The 25,033-nt window shown below is 44.2% G+C and overlaps 1 protein-coding gene across 2 annotated transcripts; it reads left to right on the forward strand.

Annotated features, from left to right (window-relative positions):
• Window positions 1–1,069: 1,069 nt before the first annotated feature.
• LOC146177735 (uncharacterized) lies at window positions 1,070–8,884 on the forward strand. 2 transcript variants are annotated; one of them, XM_084580567.1, is made up of 7 exons: window positions 1,070–4,025; window positions 5,259–5,447; window positions 5,821–5,940; window positions 6,216–6,320; window positions 6,516–6,541; window positions 6,698–6,793; window positions 7,211–8,884. In XM_084580567.1, the coding sequence occupies exons 1-6, from the start codon at window positions 3,812–3,814 to the stop codon at window positions 6,740–6,742; spliced, it is 699 nt and encodes a 232-aa protein (XP_084436693.1). In that variant the 5' UTR covers window positions 1,070–3,811; the 3' UTR covers window positions 6,743–6,793; window positions 7,211–8,884. The 2 variants fall into 2 exon arrangements, with proteins under 2 accessions (XP_084436693.1, XP_084436692.1); XM_084580566.1 differs by lacking the exon at window positions 6,516–6,541.
• Window positions 8,885–25,033: the final 16,149 nt, after the last annotated feature.

The raw sequence follows: 25,033 nt of genomic DNA on the forward strand, positions 1-25,033 counted from the left end.
CCAATGCTTTGTACATAGTCATTTTAGTCGAAACAGGTGCCTTCGAAAAGTTACGGCGCAAATACCCAAGCATGCGGTTACTGTTGTTAATAATGTAATCAATATGTTGCTTCCAGCTGAGGTCATTAGTAATATGCACACCCAAATATTTGTACGAAGTTACAGTATCTAAAGGAGTGTTATTCAATACATAGCAAGCAGGGGGGAAATTACTGCGCGACACTCGCATAGCTTTACATTTTTTAACATTTAGGTCCATACACCATGTGCTGCACCATTTAGTTATATTATTGAGGTCAGATTGTATAGCAGAAACATCGGCGGGTTCAGCAATCTCGCGATAAATAACACAGTCATCGGCAAATAAGTGAATAGGGGAAGTCACACAGTTAGGAAGGTCATTAATATAAACTAAAAAAAGAAGAGGGCCCAAAACGGACCCTTGTGGTACACCTGACGTAACAGGTGTTGACGGTGAATTATTGTTGTTAGCAAAGACATGCTGTGATCGACCGATGAGGAAAACTTCGACCCAGGTAAGAAGATGTCTGTCAATATTAAGACACTTGAGTTTAAGTAGTAAAAGATGATGGTTTATTTTGTCAAAGGCCTTAGAAAAATCCAAGAAGATACAATCAGCCAAGGAACGGTTGTCAATAAGGGTTAGCATGGAGTTTAAGAAACAAAGTAGCTGTGTCTCGCATGAGTGATTTCCTGAAGCCATGTTGCGCTGGATTGAAAAAAAGGTTCGAGTCAAGAAAACTAGCTATGTATGAGCAAATGACATGTTCAAGAATTTTACATGGTATGGTAGTAACCCAGGTAACGCAAAACATTGCCTAAACGTTGCTTGTATGTATGAACTTCCACACAACGTAATGCGACAAAATCTCACATTGCTGCGACGTTGCAAGACATCCGTTGCCCTGACGTTTAGAGATTACGTCATCATAACGTTTATAGACATACACAGCACTGACGTTGGGTGTACACATCTCACCAACGTTTTGATAAAATTGCTATTGCAACATTTATAAACAGGCCGAGTTAGATATTACTGGCGAAGTGAAATGCGAAATTCCTGGTTGGACGAATATATGCTCAAGTGATAAATTTCAGCTTTATAACATGGAAACAATTTTAGATAGTAATTATTTTCCAACAAATCATCAGATCAGAACAGTCAAAAATATCACAAACTATACTTTTATTAATTTACAATACTGTTGAGAGCCCAACAGACAGTGAAAATTATATCATATCAACACGGTGCAAACAAACACCGTGTTGTGGGAATGGTTTTGTCATTGTCAGAGAGTACCAAGCAAAGGTATGGTTTTTACAATGGGAGCGCACAAAAAATAGCATCTGCATTTTTCTTGACCGGTAAGCACACGCATTTTGTACCAATTTCATTGATGCTGCACATACTCAGACCCCGTGAAAGTCCTCGGGCTCTGTAAACACCTATGTCAACAGACCACAGCGTTGCATCATGAAAGTTACTAACATCGGCATAGTGCTGCCCGCAAATAAGGACGTCACCTTCAGCTGCTATAAAATTTCTTATTAGGACAAAATTTCCACCCGTTATCCTCACACAGCTGTCTTTTGGCTTTGTAGAAAACACTTTTTTCCCAATCGTAGTCTTACTGAATCGCTGCCCCCGAAATGTTTCAGGGACTAGTCCATTTATGTGAATATTGGACAGCTTGATGCCATCACTTCTAGGAATCACTGGTTGCTTGAACTGCTTTAGTTCAGCTGCTCGCATAAAAATTTGTTCCGTAGGAAGGGCATGGCCTCTGGCCAGTCTCTTCAGCTTTCCTAGAAAAGCTTCAAAAGGAAAGGCTGAAAATAGGGCAATTTGGCAAAACCGTCGCACATCATCTTCCAGATGCGAGAGGCTATGTATGCTAACATTTTAGATGCCACTGCCATAAAGCTTACCTGCCTCTGTAACGAAGCTAAGCAGCAGCTGCTCAGCATATTCACACAAAGTCATACAAAGATCGGGTGAGGCCAGTATTGTGATGGTACAACTTAGCTTCAAAAAGTGCGTGTAAAATGGATGAGCAAGGTGTTGCTTCAGAACAATGGGGCCAAAGTAAACAAGGAAGTTTCTATACTCGGATGCCTTCCAAAATTCTAGAACACGCAGGGTCCTTGGAATGCGCTGAAGCTCCTGTGGAGTGTTGACAGCCAAAGTAACTAAGTTCTCAGAAATGGCCCTACGTGCACTCAAAGGCAGCATTGACGCTGATGGGGCAGTGGATGTCCAATACTGCACTAGAAGTCTTTTCATAACTCTTAAGCAAACCAAACGCATATAGTCTAGTGGGAACCAGTCCGATGCCCAGCTTGAGCAATGGTGCTGTGCAATTGTGATGATCAGGCTGTGCCATGTTGGTGAAGTTTTCACCTGTACGCGGAGGGGCCAACACATCAGGAAATATAACTTTCCTATGCTCTACAGAGTACATGCCTTTTTGCACGTATACTTTTCACATGCATAGTATGCTGCATGTCTTTTGGTACATTTAACGAATGCCCGCGCAGGCATGTCGCAAACAAATGCATGAAAAATCACTAGGGAACACAGCTTCACCATGGTGCAGTCCAAGATCTAAAAGTGAACACTCTCGGGTTTTGAGTCCCCTATGTAGAGAGCTGCAAGGAAAGGTTCATTTCGCGAGCTTTCTTCGGCCCGCACAACCACAGGCCAGAACTGTTTCGACGAACTCCTAGATAAGGGCACACCATCGACGTTCATCGTCAGGGAAATCACTGAAGCGCTCACTGATATGGCTCCACTTTCTGGTTGCTGAATGAGGTTTCCAGTGACGCCAAAAAAGCAGTAAGTGCCACTTCCCATGCTAGTGACTACTGGCATGAGGCGTCCGCAGCAGTGTTCTGGCATCAGAAGGGAGGTCTGGGTGGTGCGGCTGCAGAATTTTCAGAAGCTTAGTGATGTGGGCGGCAAAAATGTTATCTACAGCCCATGAACAAAGTGGGTCGTGCAAAGCCGGAGCTAAATCCACCTCTCTCTCGCTTGAAGAAAAATCGCGGAGCTCACTGCTGCATGAATACTGCTGTAGAATTTGTTCTTGAGACTCGGCAACTTCGCCAGTTGGCGGTGGATCAACGGGGCACAATGGAGAAACCAATTCTTCATCGTCATTGCTATGATAACTAGCACTGGACTCACTGCTGTGAAACACCACCCTCTCAAAATGTTCCTCGGCAGTAGCTAAGTTTCAACTTGTAAGGGACTGCTGTACAGTAGGGCTATCAGATTGGCAAAGTGCTGCTATTTTGGTTGCCCTGCGTCAGAATTTCTGTCTTCTTCCAACATCAATGATACACCACTATGTCCTCTCCATCGCTGGTAGACACAGCTTTACTTGAAAACACGAGCGGTACGCATCATGGTGAACTGAAGGTCATCGACGAATGAGCAGTATGATCACTTGCTTCAGCTACGCACAAGTATTGGGATTATAACAGCGCAAAGCTGATACAACATGATAAGGCGTGTTCAGGAGAAAAAGCCACTTTTCCGCACTGCTACACAAGCATTGCCCGTGAGATGTGAACAGACTGGCTGGGCTTGAGCTTGGCTCGACTACACCTCGTTTGTGTGCCATACATTGCTTGTCTTGGCCAACGAAAGCGTTTATGTAATAAATAACCATAAATAAACAATTTTTTGCAAATAAAAAACTTTCGCGCAGTAAAATATTAAGCTTGAACATTAGCATAAATTAATAAATATTTATTTCATATTATTTTGCTGCGTTCAGGCGGCATCATGGCGGCACCACATTCAATATGGCGGGACAAAAGAAACACTACGACATGGCTCTTGTGGGGCTTTATGGAGCTTTTTCGCACGTTATGCCTTGTCTTGCCACTTGCCTGTGCTCGTGTGCATTTTGACTTTGAGTGCCTTCGTGCCGACTTCGCAGCCGCATTTCACGTGCGAACTCAATCTTCCGACTGCATGCACTGTTCATCGCTCACAGGTGAGTTGCTATTGCTTTGGTGACCTCCCTTTTTAGCTTGTAGGCATATCTCAGACTGCCGCATTTGGAACCACATTGGATGTGCCACGCGTTTTCTGTTTATTCCTTGCTGCTTTGTTAATCATGAATTTCTTTGTCATTAACGACTGGCCATGCATTTTCGCAGCAGAACAGTGCTGCGCTGCCCCGCATCACAAATGTTCAGCAGAGCTGCTTGTGTTCTGATCAGGAGACAAATGCTGAAATTATTTTGCCTCTTTGGCGGTGTGGTCACCGTGACAGTGTCACGCTAACGCCTAAGTTGTCACGCCCGTGGCAAGAGCCGCATCATTAGGTCTGTGTGACCAATTAGTGTCATTAATCGTTTGCTCGAAGTGTGACTGAAAATTCGTCTAGTTTGATAGCCCACAGGCCGCCGGTTGGGGCCACCAGCCAGCCATCTCGCTAACTTGCTCAGTGTATGTATGCGCCCTTTGCCATTCCGGTTTAGCATTTTGGCGCTTTGTGTGTGTGTGTGTGTGTGTGTGTGTGTGTGTGTGTGTGTGTGTGTGTGTGTGTGTGTGTGTGTGTGTGTGTGTGTGTGTGTGTGTGTGTGTGTGTGTGTGTGTGTGTGTGTGTGTGTGTGTGTGTGTGTGTGTGTGTGTGTGTGTGTGTGTGTGTGTGTGTGTGTGTGTGTGTGTGTGTGTGTGTGTGTGTGTGTGTGTGTGTGTGTGTGTGTGTGTGTGTGTGTGTGTGTGTGTGTGTGTGTGTGTGTGTGTGTGTGTGTGTGTGTGTGTGTGTGTGTGTGTGTGTGTGTGTGTGTGTGTGTGTGTGTGTGTGTGTGTGTGTGTGTGTGTGTGTGTGTGTGTGTGTGTGTGTGTGTGTGTGTGTGTGTGTGTGTGTGTGTGTGTGTGTGTGTGTGTGTGTCATCTGGCGCTGTTTTTACTTTAGAAATCAGCAGTAAACTTCTTGTTGATGAAAATTTCTAGCACATGCCAAGTAGGAGATAGTGTTTGCAGCGATTTAATTTCCTGAAACGCCAGCAATAAGTGTGCAAAGAAAACTAGTTTCAATGACATGCATCTCGCTCAGCTGCTGGCAAAATACACACTGACCATAAATTGACCCTCATTGATTGGAAACTTGAGCAGTGAAGTGCAACTCAGTAGTGTCTCTTCAACTGAGGCACTTAGAAAATAATGCCTTTGACTTGGCACTAGTGCTTGTTATGCTAACTGCGCTATATTCTTGCAGGATGCTCTACATCGTCGAATTCAGCAGTGCGGACGGAGTTGCTGCCGTCCCCAAAATTCTGGGTGCAGAATGGGGAAACATTATGGCCACCATTCCGAACCCCATCTCGTTGCCCAAGCGCTATAAAAGACTGCGAGGAGCCTGGAGAAGAATGGATTGCACACAAATGCCGAATCTTAGGCGAGACTAGTACGTCATTTTTTTTTTGTCACAAGATAGTATTGTGATTATAGGGCACTGTTGGAGCTTTAGGTTCTTGGTTGTGGCAGTGTACAAAGGCAACGATGCACATAAGTTAAGCACTGCCAGAGGGGAGAACTTTTGAGCCAAAATGGTGAAATAATCACACATCATCTTAATTCAATGACTCTTATCAGTAATCGTGTTTGTTGCTTATTGGCTCAAGGCTCCTGTTATAGTGACATTGTTATGCTCTTATTTCAATAATATTGTTGCTAAGCAGTTGTGAACGTTGCCTTTTCACGGGTCTGCTTACTATTTTCATTCAGTTTCCCTTTAGCCGTGTTATTCAATCTTTCTACTCTGAACTCTTTGCTTGCAGCAACATATGCTGACGCAAAAAGAAGAGAGAAGAAAGCTGAAGCGGTTTCAGATTTGACAACTGATGAGGAACGGCTGACAAAAAGGCCAAGAAAGCCCACCAAGAAGGCGTTGTATGGAAGTAAGAGTCCAGTTTTGCTGCTAAAATGTTTTTGCCTGATATGTTTACACTTTCTATATTAATCATGCATATTCCATTTGCTTTGCTGCTATATTTGTGAATGTTACTTTAGCAAGCCACTATTGAAATAACTGAATTGAAACAGTTTTAACTGCAGTGTCGGGTGAAGACGGCAGCAACGTCCCAACAAAAAAAAAGGAAACAGAAGGCTCTTTTTGTTTGTGAGGAAAGTGAAAGCGATGAAAGCTGCGATAATCATCGCCTACCATCTACAGTTCCTACACAACAAGCCAAGCAACTACCATTCGTTGGCCATCCTCCACCGAGACCAGCACAAGTACCAGTGAGCCCAGTAGCACAAGCAGAAAGCGGCATCCAAGGTAAAAACTTGCCTTGTGCCTGTAGTGGGTGTTGTAAGCAACATTTTACTGTGCAGTGCACGTTATAGCTCTATATTTGTGGTTTTATTCTGGCGCAAATATATATTTGGCTATTTTTTAAATTCTGGCCAGCAGGCCGTTTTTGCTGCTGCGTTCTAATGTATTTTCTAATTTTTTTTCTTTTGCTCATTTCAGGGCTTCTGAAGAACCTTGTGCAAAAGGTGTGGATTCATTGAGTCGTATAATAGATTGAGATGCACAATTCAATGTATGCATAAGCGTGTTCACAGTTCATAACAGATGTAATGGGTTTTGTTAATTTGTAGTAAATATCAGTGTGTGTCTAGGTTTACTGCCCTAAGTCTTTGTTTGCGCAGTGGCCCTCCGGCAGTCTTGCCTGTTGGGCAAGGAAGTGGACATGAGACATGACATTGGCGACCATTTTCGCCACGCACCAGCACGCTGCAAAAAACGTAGGTCTGTTATGCTGTGTACGGAAGCTGGACTATCATTTGTGCATCAAGCTGTGCAACTACTTGTGCATCAAGCTGTGCAAAAACTGGACTTGTCACAGTCACTTAGCTTACCAGCATATCATATGGAACAGCATAGGCAAAACCTATGGGACATAAAAGTAAACTTCTAGGATACAGTGTAAGGCCATCAATGTTGCATCAGCTGTAATTTTGATGGTTTTAAAAGCGGAAATTCAGTGGGTGTCCCGGTGTTCTTTATTTTTGTACTATCTGTCCAATAAATATTGGCACGCTCCACACACAAGTAATTCTGGTCCTGCAAATTTAGTTTTAGATGTCTGATTCCTTTGTAAGTGCTGTCTTGAATTTTGGCTGAATAATAATCTTTTTTGTGTTTTTGTTCTTTTAATTTAGTGGCCTAATTCATGGAATGGATGACCTGGATGTGATTGCTCGTCTCTTCATGGAATTGCTGACTCAACAGATGTACAATCATGCCAAATAAATTGTGTAAATGATCTCACATGTGCACCTGACGTAATTTTTGCACTGGCTGTGTCATTCAAGTGACCGGTCAGCAGTCAGCAGACCACAATTACTGCATAACTGCCTTTTGGTCGGTGCCTTGTCGACATATAAGCATACATTAGTCACTTCAGGAAGGCAGAACGCACTCATGCACGATTCATCAGCTATGGCTGCACCTTGTCTAGTAGGAACAGATGGTGCGGGTTATGTAGCTTTTGCCTAGAAGCTCCTTGAGGAAGGTACCGCATGCATTGTTTAGAATACATTAAAGTAATGTACAGGCAACGTTTCTTTCGTCATTTTTTGTTAATATAACGTTGAAATAACATAACGTCAACGTTTTCAGAACGTTGTAGAAACATTAGTGCATAACGTTATCTGGTGATCAAAAATATTGACATTAGCAACAATCAGGCAACGTTGCTCTCTGACATTTGTGGCCATTCAGATAACGTTCCAGTGACATTTTGCGTTACCTGGGAAGAGATATGGGGCGATAATTAAGGGGAGATTGCTTGTTACCGGATTTATGAAGTGGAATCACCTTCGCCTGCTTCCAATGTACAGGAATAGCGCCAGTATCTAAAGATTGTTGAAATATTTTTGCCAAAAGGACAGAGGAGTACATGTTTGTTTCTTTAAGGAATCTTGCATTTATATTGTCAACACCTGAGGAACATGAAGGTTTTAGTGTTTCAATTAGCTTTGCAATCCCGTCGGCATCTATTGATATTGGATGCATAATCGTATAGCCAGAAAACGAATGTGTACGCAATTGAAGATTAGTTGCAGATGAAAAGTTCAGTGTGAACATATTGTTTAAAATCGATGCGCACTCCTTGCTAGGCACAGGTAAGTCGTTCTGGTCAAGTAAAGAAATCTCTGAGTTGCTCTGGGGGTTAGTTACGATGTTCCAAAATTTGCTAGGGTTATTAGTGAGCAAGGATGGTAGAGTGTATTTCAAAAAAGTAGATTTTGCAGAAGCGACAGCTTGAGAGTAGGTGTGAGATGCATTAGTGTATGCTTGCCAGCGTGGCGCAGTCTGCTGCAGTTTTGCTGCCCGAAATAAGCGTTTTTTTCTGTTCGAAAGTCGATTTAAGTACGGATTATACCATGGCGAATGTCTATGTACTGTTAGTATTTTCTTGGGAATGTAAGCCTCAGTTAGATATGAAATTTTATTGACGAACAGGTCCCAGTTCTCTTGGACAGAACGATGTTCAAAACCACTAAGATAGTTGTCAAGGAAGAGCGAAAGTTCTCTATTTATCTCTTCAAAGTTTGCCTTTTTGTAATCAAATATAATCTTGCGTTTTTTCGTAGCTGAAGACGCGGTAAAGTTTAGGTCGAAATGAAGTAAAGAATGATCACTGAGTCCCGGCATGAAAATTATTGGGCCTATCATATCAAGGTTAGTGGTGAGGATCAGGTCAAGAATGTTAGCAGAACTGCCGATAACACGCGTTGGGCCATCAACAACCTGATCAAAATTGAAAAGGGAGCACATATCGAGAAAAGCTTGACAATTCGAAGAATATGGTGTGCAGGTAGGCGGTGTCGATGTCCAGTTTATTGATGGATAATTGAAATCGCCTAGAAGAAATACCGGGGATGCTGGATAACGAAGGACGACGGTGTTAACCGCGTCATGCAATTCATTCACGAATGTGATGTCTGCATTAGGTGGACGATAACAGACGCCAATGATGTGTACTCTGTTGTTTAAAATGACGCCGCACCAGACAGATTCTATGTTGCATGAAACATTAATTCTGAACGATGTTAGGTTAGTAGAAACTGCGAGCAAGGTTCCACCCCCTTGTCTTCCATCTCTGTCACAACGATAGACATTGAAAGGCTTGGTGTGAGTAAAAATTTCGCTGTCGCTTACACGAGCACTTAACCAAGTTTCAGTGAGCGCCACCAGGTCGGCATCGCACGAATTGATAGCTCCTCTGATATTATCTCTTTTGCCTAAAATGCTCCGGATATTAGTATAAAGGACTGATATAGGGCGCCGATGACCACTACCCCTGGCTAAGTGTTATGAAACATTACGCGTGGGACTTGAATTCGAAATGTCTCCCATCGCGCACGCGCGATCAGCATTGGATGTAGAGGGTCGAGCGCGTGCAGATGAATCATCGGATGGGCTGCTACGAGAAGGAGAATGATAACGCAGCCGGGGCAGCTCAATGAAACTGTCTGTTCTAGGGTCATAAACATATTGCCTTTTATTTACAGTTAGTTTGTCGTAGCGAAGCCTAAAAGATGGTGAACCAGGCAAAGATTTTGCGAAAGCAGTTAACCTTTTGCGAGCGAGCCTAGTTGCTGCGCAGTAGTCTTCAGAAACTGAAATGTCATTTCATTGTTTTCAGCTCATCACGATGTGACATCACTTCTTCTTTCGCTTTAAAGTGCGAAAATTTTATTATCACTGGTCGGCATTTTTCTTGAACAAAAGGGCCACCAAGGCGGTGGGCTCGTTCTATTTTGTCTGGTTTAAAGTCTGACCCAAAACTGGATGAAAAGCAAACTAATAACGTTTTTTTCTGTGTCATTCCACGTTTCATTGCTATCGGGGACGCCATAAAATATTAAATTATTTCTGCGAGATCTGTCTTCCAGATCATTGATGCGGGAAAGAAGCTCATTATTCTGTTGCGTCAAGTCATTAATGGTGTCGTTTGTTAACAGAAGTTCTCCTTCGAGACTACTAACCATGCTGACTTCTGCTTCAACAGAAGCGAGTCGAGTATCAATATTAGACAGCCGCTTTGCTAAACATTCCTGATTGGCTTTTACGTCATTAACAGCCTGCGTGAACATGGCTTGGGCCTCCGCTGACGCCTCACAGGCGGTTTTAATAAAGGACAACGCAGCCATGACTTCATTATGACGATGGGCGCACGACGTGTCGTCTTCATCAGCTACTTGGGTCTGCCGCTCTGTAGTTTGCTTGCGATTAGGCGCGGGGTTTAGCTCAACGTCACCCGAACATAGCAACAACATAAGCAACACCTCCTTGCAGTCACAACACACGTCATAGAGCACTTGTGGGCACGGAAGCAGCAGTAAAAACGATTTGATGTTTTCCTAGCATGTAGAGAACACGATTGACCAACCTGGATAACGTGAAGACGACGATCGTTAGCCATGTGCTCTATCGTGCTGCTTCCATGCCCACTGACGTGTCGCGGCTGGCTGTTGGCTTTTAAGGCAGGCGTGGATGATGTTCCTGTTGATGCGGCTGAACCGATGAACAAGGATTCCGATCCAACGAAGGCAGCGCCTGGGTTCGAAGAAAGGTCGCACACCTGAACACGGCATGGCTGCAGGCAGGTAGCGACGTACGGGTCCGGTGCACTTCTGGCCAGGCATGGTAGAAGCGAAGCCAAAACCTGGATAACGTGAAGACGACGATCGTTAGCCATGTGCTCTATCGTGCTGCTTCCATGCCAAACGTGAACCGCTTTGCTTCCGCGAACATCGGCTCGTCCGTCAAATTTCGCCGGAGCAAAATGTCCAACTCGCAACCACCTAAAAAAAAGAACACGTACACACGATATAAATACGTGTACGTCCGAACCGAATACTTAATGCCATTTCGCCAACAATTCTGAGACGAGCTTCTTTCTGGTATTCACTTGTTTTCCTTCGACGACTGAACTAATCAGTTGAACAGTGGTGTCTCCGAAGCAGCTTCCCCGCATGCACCGTAGGTGAATCTAGAGAAACCGTTTCCCCGTTAGTGTCGTATAGTTACAGCACATAAACGTAAAATAAAGACAAGAACAACAGAAAGGAGACGAGCAAGCAGCCCGGAGGGACCGCGCCCCCCGTTGTGCACTCGCTCCTCCCTTCACCCTCCGTCTGTAGGCATCTGGTTTTGCTCATGCGGTGAATGCCGAACTGTCACCAATACACACCAAAAGGTAGTGGCGTATGAGTGCCAGCTCCGCATTCAGAGAGTAGATCGCGCTTTCCAATACTTGCAAAAGAAAAAGAAAAAACTAAATGACCGCACGGGTAAGTGGAAAGGAGGGTTGTGCTATGCGCCTCTGAAAAGACGCCAAAGAAAGAGCCTAATGTGAGGGAAGAAGCCTGTTCTCTTTTCGGCAGTGTACGAACTTAATTGACATACAAGAAAATATATATATATATATAAATAAATACCATGTTGCCGAAAGTAATAACCAATATCGCACAATAAAAACAGGAGAGAACTGTTCTTCCCAGAGCGTATGAAAGGTTTGGGACATCGACTTAATACTGCATTCCTCAGTGCTAGCATGTAATTGGCTTCATATCACGTACATCTAAATTGGTTTTTAAAGAAAAAAACAAATATCTGAAAGAATTATTCCGACATCTGGCCACAACAATTTTCATCCTATTGATTTGTGCGTCTCGAGCAGACTGGAGCACAAAACAGGCATGTTCACTTCGCCACACCAATTCGTCCGTCTAGACACCAAAATGTCGAGCCGGAAACCATCTCAATACTTTTTAGCTCATAAAAACATGTAGGAGAACGCTTTTCAAATTTCGTTTTCTGCTCCTGAATAAGTTAAGAATCCCTTAGTCTCCTCCTTCCTCCTGCATTGCTTGATTTCACTAGAATTTGAGAGAAATAAAGGGCCCCAGCGGAGCGAAATCATTTTTTTTTCATTGCGCTGTACTGCATACAGGCCCCATATATTTTTTGTCTCTTCTATCTCAGCATATGGTTAACATGCGCAGGCTTTTTCCTGTTTACCAGTTGCGTCTTATAAGCTGTGCCGTCCATTTCATCCTGTTGCATGTTTTACCGCTACACTAGCACCATCACCTTTAAATCTGTTAGAAGAAACAAGCAGCACAAGACCAAAGAGAGGTTGTTCTGGAGAATACAAGAATATAAATTTACAGGACAGGAATATAAAATGATAACGTACAATTCGAAAGGGAGGACTTCGATAAAATGCACAGATGGTATTGTGCCGGTTTTTCTGGTTTGTTCATGTTTTTTTTTATCTGTCAGTATCACGTCCTCTAACAATTTCGCTGCACCATTTCCTGTTAAGTTTCCGTGCAATGTACAGCGGGGTCCTTTATCGAATTTAAGGCAGCAGCCGTGACGTTATCGCCTGGAAACGGGAATGCACAAGACACAGTTCTGTTCCGCGCCGTCTGCGCAAAGATAATTTGCTTCACTTTTTAGTTTGCTGGTTTCCTTGCGGCATCGGACAAAAGCACCGCCGGTCAACGTGAGTTATGTGCTTTCCGCGCTCCTGGGTGTTTGAGCCTGCGGCAAGCATCGGCACAAACAAGTCAGAGGAAACGGGGGTGGCAGGCGGGGGGCATGAGGAGTTCGTGAAGTAAAAAAAAAATCTCCTTCCTAGTAGACCAGAGGGAAGCGTACTCGGGCTTCGGACATTACGGTGGAATGCCGAAAGCTGGGCAGGGGCTGCGGCATTCGGTCGTCCGATTGGGGAGTAACCAAACACCGAGAGTCGGCGGGCACACCGCGGCACTATGCTCGAGCTCCGCGTCAAAAGGGGCGCTCTTCGAAGACAACCGCGGCAACAGCGAAAAGCCTGGACCTCACTATTTCGACGTCACACAATGACGACCTCACTCAACCTCAAACTCACGCCTGAGTTTGAGGTTCAATTTGGTGACCTCACACAAAAAATTTCTAGCTGTCACCGACCTCACCTCGACCTCACCTCAACCTCACCTCACTCCGTGAGGTTGAGGTCATTTTGAGGTTCAGGTCAATCTCATGAGGCCGAAACCTCAAGAGGTTGTCCACCTCTGCTTAGGAGACACCCTCAAAGATCCGGAAGACGGCGATGCGCATGTGACGCCTTTGTTGCCACTGCGCAGAAACTTTGTTCTCCAGTAGAATGCGGCAGCGTAGTAGGTACATTAAGCTCAGGACTAAGTTTTTTTTTTTCATAGTTTGTAGCGACCCCATTATTCTACGACGCGCATCACCAAATGTGGCGGTAGAGACAGAAAAGAAGGGTGTACGACTGAAAACCGGCCGAGAAACTCGGGTAATCAACTTCAAAACAACTCCCTTCTCTTTCCTTCGCAGCATTCTCCGTCCTCGAGCAAAGAGGTTGCAGTCGGAGTGGTTGCTCGCGCCGACCATTAACGCGCGTTATAGGTGTTCACTCAACAACGGAATGGACAGGAGCGAGGACGGTTGTTGGTCACTTTGCTTACTGGCGCCAACCGATTTCCTTTCGGCTTCTGCGGTGGCTTATTCGCCCTCTCGGACTGCATGATTTCGATGGCCTTTTCTAGATTTAGGTGTATGCTGCACGTGCCCCCCCCCATTTCTCTCCTCAAATATGTGTGCACAACACTAACCTTGGTTTAAGATACGTTGTTCCTATGCTATGCTCAGAAGGTTAAATAAAGATCAGGCTTCCGAGATAGCACAGCTTTTGCCACTTTGGTCGTGAAGGAGAGCTTTGGCTTTAAAAGAAAACAGTCCACGGCTCTCCTCCTCCTAAGCAGCAATATGTACTTAGCAAAACCCGGCACGTGAATTATGAAACAAAAATAAAAACGAAAAAAGCAGATGACTCAAATGCCTCGAACAGTGGCCAAATAATCCCGATCTTGGTAAATAGAAGCAGATATACGGAAAGTGGCGCACTCTGTATTTTTACGTCAGTTATATCGACCTATCATTGCGAATTTAGGGTTTGTTGGTATTTTTCAGGAAGTCCAATTTCCCAAGTGGAAGCGAGATTTTACAAGTACCAATAATAACAATCACTTCAGTGCGAGCTCATTCCAAGGAGACCGTAAAAACACAGGGAGCATTATTGTTGTAGCATTTTTATGACTTCGAATAACTTCTAAGCAGGTGCTTTACATTTTCATGCTTAAAACAAAGAAGCAGAACTCTCCTGCTATTTTCACCTGACTTCAGTTCCGTTTATTACCTTAATTAATACATAGAGGCATTACATAAGGCGTAGGTTCTTATACAAACACTAGTGATCATGGTAATTAGTTACTGGGAACAATGGTCAGATAAAAGTTGCGAAAACGAAGATGGTCATTTTCGTGGATTTCTTGTAGCAATTTCGTGGAGGAGGCCGTTCCAGTCTATGGTGGTTCGAATGAAAAACGAAGCAGTAAAGGCGGTCGTCCGGCGTGTGGGTTCGCAATGTGAAGTGGATGACTGGTTCGTTAAGATATGCGTGCTGCTGCAGTGATTAATGGGGCTTGATTAAGTGATGAAAAAAAAAAAAACGTGACACAATCAAATGCTGGAAATGCGATGTCGACATAAAAGTGTCGATACACCGGATTCTGTTTTTAGGGATCAAAACCTGATTTTCTATGAGTATGATGCATGAATCAATGTAACAGCGCAATCTTTAACCAATTCTCTTTGAAGAGATATGCTTGATTGGTCTCCAGATGTGTCGCATGCATTTTAAATTTTTGGCCTAACAAATGAATTATAAGCCAGTAGTTTTGAACACGGCGGTGCATTCCACAAATTCTCTGAGTTTTTGTCAGATGTTGATATAATGTTACTGACGTATGTCCTGACGTTACTGACGTATGATATAATGTTACTGACGTATGGCAGTGGCACGGCTGCTCCTTGCCACTGCCAGCAAGTCGACCAGCGGCTCGTAGTCCCTCAAAGCGTCCCTCCCGCTCCACTGGCGCTGTCGAAGACACAACCGGGGCCATAATTCTCACCAAACTCGGCGGGCCTGCACCACGTGTCGGCAGAAGAGGTTCCTGGAAGTCCAAAGGGAACAGCGATGGGCTGAACCGCGTCCATGCCACGGATAGAAGGTTTCAGGCCTGGGCATGTGTACGCGCTGGCGGCCTAACCAGACGCGGACGCCCGCCTGCCCTGAATTTCTAGCCTACGAGGCGGCTGCGGGCCAGCACCGGAGACGCAAGGAGGATTCCTCTGTTACCGACACCGCCGACCGAGCGCCGCCACTGCCAGATTCTAAGAGCCCACGCAAGCGGGGGCCCCCCTAAAGAAAAAGGAAAGAAAGGAAGGCCTGTAGAGAGGAACACGGCCAACCGTCATGAAAGGAGTAGCTTAAAAGACGCCGAACGAAACGTTTGTCAGTTGGAATTTCTATAATGTTTCTTCCATGTAGCCATTAAATCAGTTTGTGAAGTTTCACCGGAGTTTTATTCTGTGACCAAATTATGCCAACGCAGACACGACGACAACAACGATTACGACAACATGTGCGTCCCAAGACAAATCATGAATAGGGTTACACGTAAGCATTTACAAGAATGTACCTGTTCAAGCGGGGGGTTAACAGTTGCGTAAGGAAAGAAATAGGGAGCGCGATGGTGCGAGAAGGACAGGCAAGTGAATTTGCTGGTGATTACGGTCATCAGTGTAATATTGCACCATTCTGAATCGTTCTTAAACAAGTTCTAGAGAGCAGATTGGTGCGATGCGTTATAGATAGTGCGGTGACACAGTCGTCCGCAAATATGCGTATATTAGAGGAGACACATTAAAGTGAATCATTAAAATATATGAAAATAACAGGAAGCCAAGAGCAGATACTTGCAGCATACCGGAAGTTACTGGGAGGGGGCTAGACAAATTATTGTTGACCGAAACCATTTGCGTACGAATATACAAAAATTCCCGTATCCACATCAGAACATTAGGATCCAGGTTTAGTAGTTGAACTTTTAGTTGTAAGCGGTAGTTAGGCACTTTATCAAATGCTTTCTCTAAATCCAAAATAGATTGTACCGATTCGCACATCGATGACCAGGTTAAGACGCAAGTCATGAAGAAAATAGTTAATTGGGTTTCACAGGAGAAAGCTATGCGAAACCTATGCTGTGACGGGTGAAAATAGTTGTTACCATCTAAGAAAAAATAATTTGACAGTAGACGTGTATTTTGATTTTGCATGACACGCTTGTTAGCGAGATAGTTCGATAATTTAATGAAGAGCTTCTGTTGTCTTTCTTGTAGATTTGAATGACCTATGCCACTTACCAATCATCCGGAAAGGTAGTGAAGAAAGTGACTGAGAACAGTAATGACAGGCAATAAGCAGCCGGGTGTCTTGTGTTTCTTGGAATTTTATAGTTCATACCTTCATGCCACACGATGATGATAGTGCAGTCTTCAGAGTTATGGATGAAATTCCGTCTTCATAAACTGCGATGCTTAGTATGACACCTTTCATATTGGAAAAAGAAAAAAGAAAAAGAAAGGGCCTTTTGATTTCATTCGAGAATACTGAGGAAAATGCGGAATTAAATGTGCCAGCACATTCAACGCGTGAGTCATTGGTGAGGGTAAGTGCGTATTTTGGGTTAGAGTGTATTACTTGCCAAAACAGTTTTGGGTTAGTACGCAACAACTTTGGAAGTGTAGTATTATAAAAAGGACGTTTTATGCTGCGAATGACAGTCAAATATTCATCTTGAGCTACCTAACATATAGTTTTGCTATCAAATTGTGTTGCCGCTATCTTCCCAATAGAGGCGCTTATTTTTCGATTTTTTTTAAAGAATCAGTAAAGCATGGTTTTTGGTTACTTGTACGAATGTTGACGGTTGGTATATGTTTATCAGGTGAATCATTTATTTATTTTTAAAGATTGCCCAGTTATCATGTGTCGATTGAATGTCATATGTAGCTTGTTATGCAGGAAAGTAGGTCTTAAGTTCTTGATTTATCGCCCCTTAATGACTATTTTCTTAAAGTGTTACAGTCTTCTTCAAGGTCATATTTGGCATTACAAGAAAAAAGAAGGCGGCTGGAATGACATTTTGGTCTATAATTCTCTGAAGGTAAGTAATGAATGAGACGGCATCGGGTTTACTAGCCAAAATAAAGTCAAGAATGATTTTAGATTGCGATAAGGTGCGCGTTGGTTCTGAAAGCAATTGTGATAAATTACCGTTGAAATGTATTGCAATAAAGTTGCCTTTTGCGGAACCTACTATTGATGCAGGTGGAAGATTACGCAATTCTATGTTTGGGAAGGTAAAATCCCCGAAAAGGAGGATAGAGGCACTTGGGGTAGCTTGCTGTAAGTTAGATTAGGTTGTTATTTTGCTCGTTAGAAAAGTCATGGGTCGAATGGGGTCGCCTGTAGCAGACTCCCAGTAACAGTGCTATTGGTTATGAATGACACAGTAACTTAATTATTCCGGTCTTAGATTAGCCGTTTTGGGGCTCCGCAGCCTCTTTAGGTGTTTTAAACCGCGCGCGCGTTTTCCTATTTGTGTTGTGTTTGCGCGAGCAGCGCGAGTGCGCATGAGTGAGCAGATAATCTTGGGGGCGGGATGTTAGCGGTGAAAGACACGGGCAGATACGCGCGTCGAAGCAAGGCGCGAGGCCTTTTTTCGCCCCGGCGGGGTCAAGCAGCGAGCGACATGGGCCAGCGGGGTGTGCAGGGACTACGGAAAGCAGACCGGCATCACGAAGGTGGAAGGAGTGCCTGCAGAAACAGCCTGGGCGTATTCGCGTGAGTTGCTGTAACGCGAGGAGCAATGCTTCTTGTTCCGCCGTGAGCGCTTTGGCCTTATTGCTCGCCCTATTCGCTTCGCAGTGTGTTTTGTCTCGCCGCGGTAAAGCCCTGACATGTTTCCCGCTTCTCTTCGCTGTTCTATTGTCGCGCGCATGAACAGCATGTTCTCAGCGCAGTAGCGCCTGATGTTGTTTCCTTTCTTTTTAATGCATTTTAGTTTATCCGGAATAAAGCGGGGTTATTAAGAGACTGGATTTGTCACTCTTCAGTCGAGACCATGGCTCGCGGACCGGTTTTTTGAAGGCGAGGCCTTCATCTGGCGCCCAATGTGGGGCCTGAACCCATGACCCTGAGGTTAAGTCTCATGCTCTACGGACAGAGCTAGCCGGGCCCTCTGTCGCTCACTGTTAAGTCAAAGTCCCTTCACGTCTAAATGACGAGTGACGCCATAAAACGTCATTATTTCAGCTGTGAGAATCGGAGCGGTGACCACGACAAACGATTTCTAGGGAAAGTCTGCTCTGAACAGCTGCCAACTAGCATATCCGTTATGCTGTCAGAGTGTAGCTTGCCCTGACAGAAGCGTTCATTCAGTTCGTGGTGACATCCTCGATCATATTGATAAAGCCATACAACTGATTGAACGGATAAAGGAGGCCTTCCCGTTCACAGTATTTTGTTATCCTCTCCTCTTTGTTAACCTCATTACTTCATTTTTTTCTTGTACGATGTGCACCTAAACATCGAGCACATAAGGTGGGTGGCCCAAAATGGAACTCGCATACTGGGCTCGTGCCGTTCAGGCACTCGTCAGCTCTGTGATCTGTGGTCCGTTGAGATTCCCCTACTCATTCTGCCTGATTTTATCCTTGGAAAGGCCAAAGACATTGATGCTGATGATTACGACGCAGCTGCTGATTTCGTGGTGCCGGTTTTATGTAAACCACGATTTACAGGGGGCTTAGAGCGAGGAGACAAGGATAAGAGAGTGACACAGGACGGTCGCTCGTCTGCTGGCGCTAAACCTCCCTGTAAATCATGGCCTGCCAACTGTACCAAAACTCAGCTTTGCTTAAACTATGTGAACCGTACTTGCGCGGGCAGAGGAGACTTATCGGGAGATATAGGACTGTGGTCGTACAACCAGAAAGTTCGGTCAAAAATCAGGAGTCTCCCGCGGACGTCAGCAGAGTTGGCAGGCATGCGGAAGAGCCTTGCAACTCGGCCAAGTTGATGCCTGCGCTGGGCTTGTGATCCACGAGCTCATGGCTTTCCTCTGCATCGGCGATTCTGCAGAACGTGGCAATGCTCTGCCCCAGGCACTCTGCGGCCTCCGCAGAACAAGCTCGCGAGACCGTAGGCAGTCGGTAGCATAACGTGACTCAATCATTCTTCTCTGATCCAACCTGTTCGGCCTTCGTCCTCGCTCAACATTTTTAACGCACGACGCGCCAACGCCAGGTCGTTGCGAAGAATAGCCCTATATTCATTGTAATCGGCCATTACAGGAGTTCAATGCAAATGCTAACACTTGAATTGGTTATGAGCGACACAGTAACTAAATTATTCCGATCTTAAATTAGACGTTTACAACAAAACATAAAATTTGCTGACGATCTGCTATGAGAACACCACCGCTCTTTGATAATTCACGGTCACTTGGGTGAACTTTGATGTCAGACAAGTTGCGCCAGAACTTTGGTATCACTAACGTCATTTTGTAGCCAGTTTTCTGTTAGAATAAGCAAGTTGCCTTGTGTTGATGCGATGATGTTAGAAACGAGCCTAATCTCCTCTGAAGATAACTGCGTACGTTAATGAAGATTGCGGGAAACGAAAGATCCCTTCTGGGAGTTAGTGTACTCTGTCTCTATTTATGGGATGCGGTGACTGCTACTCGATTTCTGTTAGTTATACACATCGTCGAAAGCTTACCATTTAGGGCCAATGCGATCTGAATTTGAGTCCGGACTTAATCAAGACTCAGATCATGATCTGAGCGTGAATGAGCCCGAGAGAGTCGATACATGTGTGCGTCCGCCGACCTGTGGGTGATTATAAAATGGTCTGAGCCTCGCGCCTGGAACCGCAGTGAGTCTGGTGAAACTAATACAGGGGGGCGCCACTCGCGAATAAAAAAGATAAAAATGCCGAATAAAAAAAAAAACACGAACAGGATGGCAGCAACGCGAGCACGAAAACGCAGAATTATTCCCTCCTGAACAAAAATCCAAACGGGTTGTTTGTTACTTAGAAATATTTTATCGCGCCTTTCAAATAAGAAAACTCAACTGCACTATATCTCAGTTTTCACCACTTATGATCTAGTCATCCGAAACGGGTGACGTGCTGTGCGCAGTTCATTTTGGTCATTTTGCATTTGACGCTGACTCTAGTCACTGTAAGCGAAAACGCGATCAATTTATAGCTCTTGCTTAAGATGAAAATCGAAATGCCTGCAAATAGTACTCAACCCCATCCCGTCTTTGTGCATATGAGTGTTGAATTGTATTGTTGATCGCAGCGTCAGTATAGCTCCTTAGTCGGCGGTCATTTTGAGTAGATTCCTTGAGCAGTCAGAGTACTTTTCGTGTTCCTGCATACGATATCGCGTGCTAAACAATGGCACAATTTATCTAAGTATCTGTAAGATGCTTGGATATCGCGTCTTCAATTTCTTAAATTTCAGTACACAGGGAAGCGTGCGACCCCCGAGTACGGATCGTTTGTTCGTGCTGCCCAGAAGCTTGTCACCTGTTTCGGGATCTTTTCAGCACATGGCCGCTGTTCGCCGCCTTATTGTTTGATTAGTTCTCAGAATGGTCATGTGTTTCAATCTTGTGGCGCAAAATTTTGAGCTGTCGAAATGGCTTCTTGCAGTGCCGTCAAAATGACGTTAAGTTGCAGACACATCTTTAGCAGAGCTATTCACGCCGACTGAATAGTAGATATCAGTAACTGCGGACGGAAAAAAAAAACTGTATAGATGATTGGGAGGAAAACACTTATGCTTGTATTACGGATGAGATAAAAGGTACTATTCCTGTAATCTGACTGGTTCACGTTGTGCAGCGAGAAATACGTCATGCATACACATCAGACTGTTATGACAAAATGAAGTTTCATGACATAAACAATGTGCTGTCATTGACGAAAATGGCAGAAGTTGGGCGCCACGTTAGGCGAGTGCATAAAGCCGCGAATTTGATGTGGAGTACAGGAGGCTGTCAACTCACCGCTGTTTGGTACAAAATTACTCTCGGTGGTGATGTAAGCTGAGACATCTTGCTGTAATTACAGAAAGTACTGAAACGACGCTATAAGAGTAGTTTTCAGCCGCGCAACCTTTTGAAGGATTAAAATGGAAGCGCAAATTTACAGCCGCACGAGGGCACTATCTGTCTTCCCGTCGCAAACGCTTTGCTCTCGCAGAGAAACCATTGATCCGTGAGGTTGCCAAGCGAAGCAATGGCGGTCTGCTAACTCAAGCGGCTTATCTGCGCGAGATGAGGCATTTCAGAGAGCACTGCGACGCTTTCGAATTATCTGTCTGGACAGTTCGCAAGTGCGACCACCCGAGGAGTCATATGGTGCTGTGACAGGCTCGGCGGCACCGTTAGACGCACGATGCTGAACTTCGTACTTTTCTTTGCACAGGCGCTACTGGAATGCAGTGGATCGGGCTGTGGCGACTTCCATGTGTCCTCGGGCCATCTGTCTTTTGTGACGTCGGTGACGCGACATCGGCAACCAAGTTTGCATACGGGTGTATTTGGGTCGCTTATATCGGTGCAATCAGATGGAAACCGCATGGAAGGACTATCGCCGTTACCTCGTTTGGACACATCGTTTGGCGCAGCGGCAACATCCGAGACTTCGTGGGAACGGCCTAAAAAGACTGGACGGACAGCAGATCTCTTCAGTGGGCTCGGCGGCACCGTTAGACGCATGATGCTGAACTTCGTACTTTTCTTTGCACAGGTTAGTGACAAATGGTCATTCACAAGTTGCCTTAGAAGCGATTGTGCCTGCCTTGTCGTGCTGCCGATCCCTCAGCGTATTTTTTGTTGCTGCCATGAGTAATCGCGAGTGCTTTGCATGCTGTTGAAGCTAAGTGGCGATGTGGAGGAGAACCCTGTGCCTGATGAACAGAAACTGGATCAAATTCTGAGCACTGTCACGGAAATTAAGGCTACCCAAACTGCTTTGCAAGGTGAACTTGAGGGTGTTCAGTTCAGGCTCACTGAAATAGAAGACACATTAGCGTCGCTAAAGCTATGTAATGAAAAAGTGCAGAAATGTGAGGAATCTGTAGTGGTGATGCATAAGGAATTGTTCCAAATCACTAAAAGACTGGATGCCCTGGAAAATAGGAGCCGTAGAAATAATATTGTGACCTATGGATTGAAAGAGGAAAATAACGAGAGTGCCTCCGAGCTTCAAAAAAAAGTAGAAAACAATCTCTTGAGAAGCAAATTGGAAGTCCAGGTCAGATCCATAAAACGCATCCATCGTGTTGGCAGGAAAGATGCTGGCAATGAACGCCCTGTCATCTTGCGCTTTTATGATTTCACTGAAAAGGTTAAGGTTTTTCAAAGTTGCCATAAGCTAAAGAACAGTGGAATATCAATATCTGAGAATTTCTCGGTTCCTGTGCGCGAAATACGCAAAAAATTATGGCAGTCTTTAAATTGAATCGTGACAATGGGGATAAAGTAAGTTTAGTTTTTGACAAGCTCAAAATAAACAATAATATGTACGCATGGGATCCCACAGAGGATAAAAGGGTACCAGTGAAGCAAACGAAAAACACATTTTCGAAATCTCATGGTGGTCCCGCTGAATGACGTTTTCACAATAATCCATTAATCATTCTGAGTTTCAATGCTAGGAGCATTGTTAATAAGGATGATAAATTATAAGAATTATTCCTGCTTTACTGTTCAGACGTACTAATAATTACAGAAACGTGGTTGCACTCTTCCATACATGACTCGGAAATCGTCCCTGAGTCTTACACACTTCTTCTGATCGGAACAGCCGTGGTGGTGGGGTTGCTATTGCCATTAATCAGAACCTCTACTTCAAGGAAGAGGAAGGCATGGACGGCCATTAAAGTGTTTGGTGCATGATAACAACGGGTAATGATAAGCAGTAATCGGTGGTATTTTTAGGTGCCCGAATGCAACAGATGACTATCTTTTGAAAGGGCATGACTATTTGAATTCTAGAATGAAAGAACGGACTAAAATCATATTATCTGGAGATTTCAATTTACCCGTAATTGATTGGACCACCTTAACTCCTGGAAGAAAGGAAGTGACCAATTGCGAACTGCTTTTAAACCTAATGTTCAGTTTTTTGTTTACAACAGCTGGTTACTATTGCCGACACGCATTCAGTGTTAGACTAGCTCAGTGCTCAATCTTGTTATTGTATCTAGCATGTGAACCCCGGAACTTGTCATTGCGGAAAGTATATCAGACTATAAGTTACTCGCATTAACATTTCCACAGATGGGACAGCAGAGCACCGCAGTCCACCTTGAGCAGACACGTATTGTAACGAAAGGTTATAGTCTGGCTTATGACGTGAGCATCATCGACTTTATAGATTTAAAGTCGGATATTTATATTTTGGAAAACCGGTCAGTTGTTTAAGACTTACGGCTAAAGCTCAAGGAAACGATAATATACTGGGAAGAAAAATTCATTCCATCCAAGACGAAAAGAAGACAACGTAAAACGCCATATATTACCCGCAATATCATTCACCTAAAGCTAAAGAATTCGTAGAAGTAAAAAATCACTCGCGGAAATATGTGAACTCCCCCCCCCCCCTGTTCATGAAAAAAATTAGAGGCGAGAGTAACGTTTTTTTCAAGCACAATGTCGAACTTTATGTCTACACAACCACAGAAATGTTGGCGCTATTCTTCAAAGTCTGATGACGCGATCTCAAAAATATAAGTTGACGGATGTATCATAAATATCAGTGAGCGATTGCAAACTATTTAAATTCATACTTCCAATCTGTCTTCACACGTGCAACACCGGTGAATGCAACCCCTGCCCAGCACACTAGCCACATGCCCGAAGTGGTGATAACACAAACAGGCGTAATTAACTTACTCTTGCAAATAGATACGAAAAAGTGTCCTGGCCCTGGTGGCATCTCAAACGTATTCATTAGACGCTATGCTGAGTAGACTGCTCCTTTTCTGTGCGCAAAATGTACCGAGTCACTTAAAACAGGTACTGTTCCACAAGATTGGCTCCATTCAAAGGTGAACCCTATTCACAAGGGCGGCAGCAAATTGCTGGGGAACGCATACCAACCTATATCATTAATCAGTTCTTGTTGCAAGGTAATGGAGCATATAATTCATAATGCTATCATAACATACTTAGAAGAGAACAACCTTCTATTCCCCAGACTACATGGCTTTCGAAATAAATTGTCAACAGCTACTCAACTGTTTGAAATCACACTGACCTGGCATCAATAATTATTTCTCGACTACAGGCTGATACAATCCTCATAAATTTCGCTAAAGCTTTCGATCGTGTTCACCATAAAAAATTGATTTTAAAACTAGAAACGATAGGTATTGATCTGAAAATAGTAGCATGGATAGAAGCCTATCTTTCCAACCGTAAACAGTTCATGTCAATAAATGGTTTCGACTCAGATTACCTTGAAGTCCTTCGGGGGTCCCGCAGGGCTCCGTTCTTGGGCCCCTGCTGTTTCTCATATATGTAAATGATATCTATTTGTGTGCCGAACATGGAGTGACAATGAGACTTTCTGCAGATGACTGCGTGATTTATACAGCCGTGAACAGCTCTGGTGACCAAATGAAACTTCAGTCTTCTTTAAAAAACATTTCTGACTGGTGTGCAGCATGGGACATGCAAAGTAACATATCGAAAACGGCGCATTTAAACATAACAAGAAAAAAATTCCTTTGTCTTACAACTACACATTATCTGGCTCCCCGATACCACACGTAGCCAAAGCAAAATACCTGGGGATCACACTAACCCAAGACCTTAAATGGCATGCACACATCGAGAACATATGTAGCAACGCATTCAAGCAACTTGGTTTTCTTCGCCGCAGACTAGCAATGGCTCCACCGCACGTGAAGTTAACAGCCTATAAAACATTAGTACGACCTATCCTTGAGTATGCAAACATAATCTGG

The sequence above is a fragment of the Amblyomma maculatum genome, chromosome 10 (genome assembly GCF_055883805.1).
Source record: "Amblyomma maculatum isolate TAMU_Amacu chromosome 10, ASM5588380v1, whole genome shotgun sequence".
Lineage (NCBI taxonomy): Eukaryota > Metazoa > Arthropoda > Arachnida > Ixodida > Ixodidae > Amblyomma > Amblyomma maculatum.